At 45.0% G+C, this 5341-nt stretch overlaps 1 protein-coding gene across 1 annotated transcript; it reads right to left on the bottom strand.

Annotated features, from left to right (window-relative positions):
• Nucleotides 1-3249: 3249 nt before the first annotated feature.
• Nucleotides 3250-4920, bottom strand: LOC137952595 (cytochrome P450 CYP82D47-like). Its single transcript, XM_068799672.1, has 2 exons — nucleotides 3982-4920; nucleotides 3250-3873 (listed from the first exon to the last, which is right to left on the bottom strand). Exons 1-2 carry the CDS (start codon nucleotides 4918-4920, stop codon nucleotides 3250-3252), a joined length of 1563 nt encoding a protein of 520 aa, XP_068655773.1.
• Nucleotides 4921-5341: the final 421 nt, after the last annotated feature.

Genomic DNA, 5341 nt, shown 5'->3' with positions numbered 1-5341 from the left:
TTATTCTCGAGAATGGTCAGATTGCTGCTATGCTGAACAACTTACTCAAGCGTAATGCCTTCCAGTGATCTGCTCTTGCCGCGTCCTCCTTCTAGCAGTTGAAACAGGCCTTAGCATCAGCCCCAGTTCTACAGCTACCCAACTTTGTTGAGGCTTTTGTTATTGAATGCGATGCTTCAGGGGGAGGCATTGGTGCCGTCTTATAGCAATAGGGATACCCCATCGCGTATTTCAGCCGCCATCTTGCTCCACACCACCACAAGTTAGCAACATACTAACGGGAACTCATCGGCTTAGCCAAAGCTATTCAGCATTGACGACCTTATCTATGGGGTAGGCCATTTGTGATCTGGACAGACCACTGCAGTCTGAAGTACTTATTGGAACAACGACTCACTACGTCGCTGCAACAACATTGGTTAAGCAAGTTAATGAGGTTTGATTTTCAAGTGGAGTACAAACCCAGCCATCTCAATAGGGGGGCAGATGCATTATCCCACAAGGAAGTGGGGGACTCCCACCTTCACGTCATTAGCCAACCACGGTCCCTTTTGCTCGACTCCATCCGCCAGGATATTAAGCACCACCTAGAGCTACTTGAGTTTATGATAAAATAGACCACCATTCCATGGACAGCCATTGGGCAATTCAGAACTGCCTCATCCTCTATAAGAGTCACATCTATCTTCATCCGACCACTGCACTTATTCCCAACATTATTTCCTCAATTCACGACAGTACACATGAGGTCTGCAGAAAACGTACTTCCGTCTTACTCATGATTTTTATTGGAGGGGTATGAAACGGATGATAGCTGAGTATGTCGCCGCATGCCAGGTCTGTCAACGAAACAAAGCAGAATCCTTACAGCCCGCCGGCCAGCTCCAACCACTTCAGCTTCCCTCACAAGTATGGGCAGATCTCTCCGTGGATTTTATCGATGGGCTTCCCCCTTCTTCGGGCAAATCCATTATTCTCGTCGTGGTGGATCGGTTCTTGAAATATGCGCACTTTATGGCTCTCGCCCATCCCTATACAGCGACCCAAGTCGCTCAACTTTTCATGGATCACATTGTCCGCCTTCACGGCCTACCAGAGTCCATCACCAGCGACCGCGATGTCGTCTTCACCAGTACATTCTGGAGTGAACTCTTCAAGTTACACGACACCAAGTTAGCCTTCTCTTCAGCCTACCACCCTCAGATAGGTGGGAAAACCGAGGTGGTCAATCGTACTCTGGAAATGTATTTGAGGTGCTTTGTTGGTGACTCTTCCCGGCATTGGGTCAGATGGTTGGTTTGGGCCGAGTACTGCTATAACACATCATACCACACCGCCCTGGGTACCACTCCCTTCCGGGTAGTCTTTGGCAGAGATCCCCCGCGTCTATTACCCTATGAACTTGGGTCCTCTCGAGTCGCGGCGCTGGAATTGGCGTTAGAGGAAAGGGATAAAATGCTTGCCGAGGTCAGAACTCGTTTGCAGCGGTCATAGGCTACTATGAAGCACACATATGACAAGGGCCATCGTCCCCTTTTCTTTGCTCCGGGATATTATGTCTGGTTGAAACTCCAACCGTACCGACAACTTTCACTTGCAGCCACCAAACGCCGTAAAATTTCTCCCAAATTTTATGGTCCCTTCCAGGTGCTACACCGTATCGGCAATGTGGCTTATCGCTTGTAGCTCCCACCGGATGCCAAGCTCCATGACGTGTTCCACGTCTCCCTACTCAAGCCATTCAAGGGCGACTCTCCACTGCTGCATACACCATTGCCACCTCTACAAGATGGCTGGTCTATTCCTACTCCAGCGGAGGTACTTCAAGCCTACCATGCTTAGGACTCATGATGAAGACTTGGTCGAAGCCTCTTGGGATTCCCTTGCGTCCTTCCAGACCCTATATCCCACTTTTGAGTTTGAGGACAAGCTCTTTCTTTAGGGGGGGGGGGGGGGGGGGGGGGGGGGGGGGGATGTTATGGACTCCATAGCATCGAGAGTGGTTAGTCGAAGAAGAGGATAGATTGTGTAATTTTCACTTTTAATTCATTAGTGGTTTTCTTGTAATTTGGTTGAACTTTATGGCCCTTGCTTAGGCCTTCTGCGTCTTTCCCTAAACAAGATTAAGCATTACTCAAAATTAGTCTAAACAAGATCACGTACTCTCTCTCACGAGGCCTAAGGGTGGAGCGCTTTCAAAAGCTCAAGTTTCTCATGCATAGGTCGTTCCAAGCATCCGAAATCCTTCCCTTCCTCGTCATCTAATCTGGAAGCCAGAGGAGATTGCCAGGTGACACGATCCATGGCCATAAAGCCTAACACACATCACTTGACATGCCATCAATTGCCACATCAATGCCATGTAGGCTGCTACGTTAGTGGCGTGCCACTTTAGTACACTTTTTTTCTCCAATTTTTCTTTTATTATTGATTTAAGTTCTTTTGTAATTTAAGAAATATTTAGTAAAAAATAATTTTAGGTTTTAAAAATCTTATTTGTTGGTACACTTTTCATTACCTTCTATATATTATAAAAAAATATAAAATTTATATATTAATTATTTTAAAAAAAATTCTAATATATTTAACACCTTTTATTATCGATATAAGATATTTTTTAATTTAAACAATATATTTTTAAAAAATATTTTAGTTTTCAAATATATTATTTGTTGGACATGTTTTATTACCTTCTATTTATTGTAATAAAAATACAAAATTTTATATATTAATTAATTAAAAATCAAATTCTAATCTATTTAAAACATTTCATTATCATTTAAAGATATTTTATTTTTTAAAAATTATAAAAAAAATATTTTAGTTTTTAAAATCTTATTTATGTGTACAAGTGTTGACATGGTGTGTCGCTGATGTGGCATGTTGATGTGAACACTGATGTGGTAATTTGATGACATTGCAGAAATTTCTTTAGGTGACGGTGTGGCATGATGATATAACGAAACATGGTCAACGCTTATGTGTGATATTAGAATTTACACATAGGCAATTGATCGGTCAAATTAGGTGTTCTTAAAATTAATTTTGTAAGTTGGTTATTTTTATAAAATTTTATTTAAAATGGAATTAATAAAATTCCCTATAATATAATTTCACAACATATCCGCATAAGGATCATGACTTGCCTGATGGACAGTCTTAAACTAATTAGTTCACGAATTGTTCATTTTACAAACTAGAATTTGCTTATTCAATTTCCTTCTTGCTGGTCAATGCTTCCCCCGTTCATCAAAGATAGAGATTTGAAGGTAGTCGTGGGGCGACCAGGACTTCAACAGGAGTTGCTTTCGGCAGTGAAATGCCCAAATCCTCACTCATATCCACCAGCGCTCCGTCGGGCGTCTCCATATCGAACCCATGCAAGAGTCGAGCGACGGTCAGGTGAATCACCTCGAGTGCGAACGATGCCCCTGGGCACATCCGACGTCCAGACCCAAAAGGAATGAGCTCGAAATGTTTGCCCTTCATGTCCACGTCTTTGTGGGTGGTGAGGAACCTATCCGGTCGAAACTCGTCGGGCTCCGGCCAGTGACGAGGGTCTCTTTGTATTTTCCACAGATTGGTCAGTATGCGAGTGCCGGCCGGGACGTGGTATCCACCGATGATGCAGTCCTCTATGGCTTGATGGGGGACCGACAGTGGGGCTGCTGGATACAGCCGTAAGATCTCTTTGACAATGGCTTGGAGGTAGGGCAGGTTCTTGATGTCTGAACCGTCCACGTTTCGGTCTTTGCCCACTATGCTGTCCAACTCCTCTTGGGCTTTCTTCAACACATGGCGGTTGTTCATTAACAGGGAAAGCGCCCATGTTAGGGTTATGAAAGTTGTATCACTACCGGCGAGGATGAGAGCCTGCATGCCAGTATGTTTATAATAAGCAAACAGAGTTGAACCAGATAGATGTGTTGTGTGATTCAAGCGGTGTTAATTAGTTCAACACAGAGATACATGTTAACTTACCCAGGAAGTCGTTTTCATCATAATCTCTGGATCGTAATCGGGGATCTTGGTTGTCTCGATGACAGATAGCAGCACGTCTATGAAGTCTGGATTTGCCGTCTTCTCTCCGGAGAGTCTCCTCTGCCGATGCTCCTCCAACCAAACGGAAATAATGGAGTCCAACTCCTTAATGTTTTTCTTCATAGCAGCAACATGTCCACCTATATCCAGCCTTTCCAGGGAAGGGACGGCATCGGAAAGTACAAAGATCCCACCAAGGTAAAAGAGCCCGCTGATCGCTTTGTGGAATTTCTGAGCATCTTTTCCGTCTTCAACAACATCCGATCCGAAATATCTCTTCCCGCAAATTGCTCTAGCGACGTTGTTCAGTGCCAGGTCCTTGAAATACTGCTTCATCTCGACCGCAACTGGAGCTTTACCGTTTTTGAGCCAGAGCTTATGCAATTCCTTAATGCAGAAGTCGATCTCTGTGGAACGGACGTGCTTGAGGAGATCCACCTGCTGAGCTGAGAGAAGATTGGAGACGACGACCTTGCGGACCTCTCGCCAGTATGGTCCGTAAGAAGAGAAGGCGAACAAGGCGTAGTCGGAGCCGAGGTGCTTCCCCGCGGTGGATCTCGGTCTCGAAGCGAGAATTTTGTCGTGGGTGGTAAAGCATTCGCGAGCGAGCTCGGCGCTGCTCACCACCAAAGTGCGATGAACGCCGACCCATAACACGAATGCCGCCCCATACTTGTCGGCGAGTGCTCCGAGTGTTCGCATGAGGGGTTGCTTCCCGCCCAGCGCAAGCAGGTGCCCAATGATCGGCCACCGCCCGGCCGCTTCCGGCAACTCCAGCGCACCGTTCTTCCCTCGGTTTCTTCGTTTCGAAACCAGTAACATGTTCACTAAAACAAGGGCGATGATCCCCAAGCCTACCTGAAAGAGAAGCGAAGCCATTCTCAATCACCTCTCTGAATGCCCTTCGCTTATCACTGAAGTGGCAATGGGAATTCGAATTTATATGTTACAGGCCAGACGAGACTCTTGAATTTGGTTCAGTCCAAGTGTAGAATCCAGGGACTGTTTTTATCACGAGAAATGCCATCAAAATAGTCTGAATCGAATCAGTTTGAAAAATGGAGATTCAATTTTCATCCTCCTGCAGTCTATATTGGATGGTGATGTTTGTCGCGGAGCTACTTTGTCTGACCTCCCCACAAGAAATTTAAACGGTTAAACCTCCCTAGAGAATCAATATTCTGCAGAATTATCTCTTGGAAAATTAATGGCGTCTCAGGGACGACCAGGAATATCCAGTCCCATAGCGTCATGTTTTGGTATCTTCTCTATAAATATTTTAACAAGCCAATGAACCCAA

Source organism: Aristolochia californica, unplaced genomic scaffold (assembly GCF_029961685.1).
Source record: "Aristolochia californica isolate CCGP_79_NKW_82.1479 unplaced genomic scaffold, dmAriCali1.0.hap1 SCAF_16, whole genome shotgun sequence".
NCBI classification, from domain to species: domain Eukaryota; kingdom Viridiplantae; phylum Streptophyta; class Magnoliopsida; order Piperales; family Aristolochiaceae; genus Aristolochia; species Aristolochia californica.
This window is presented reverse-complemented; position numbering and strand designations above follow the sequence as displayed.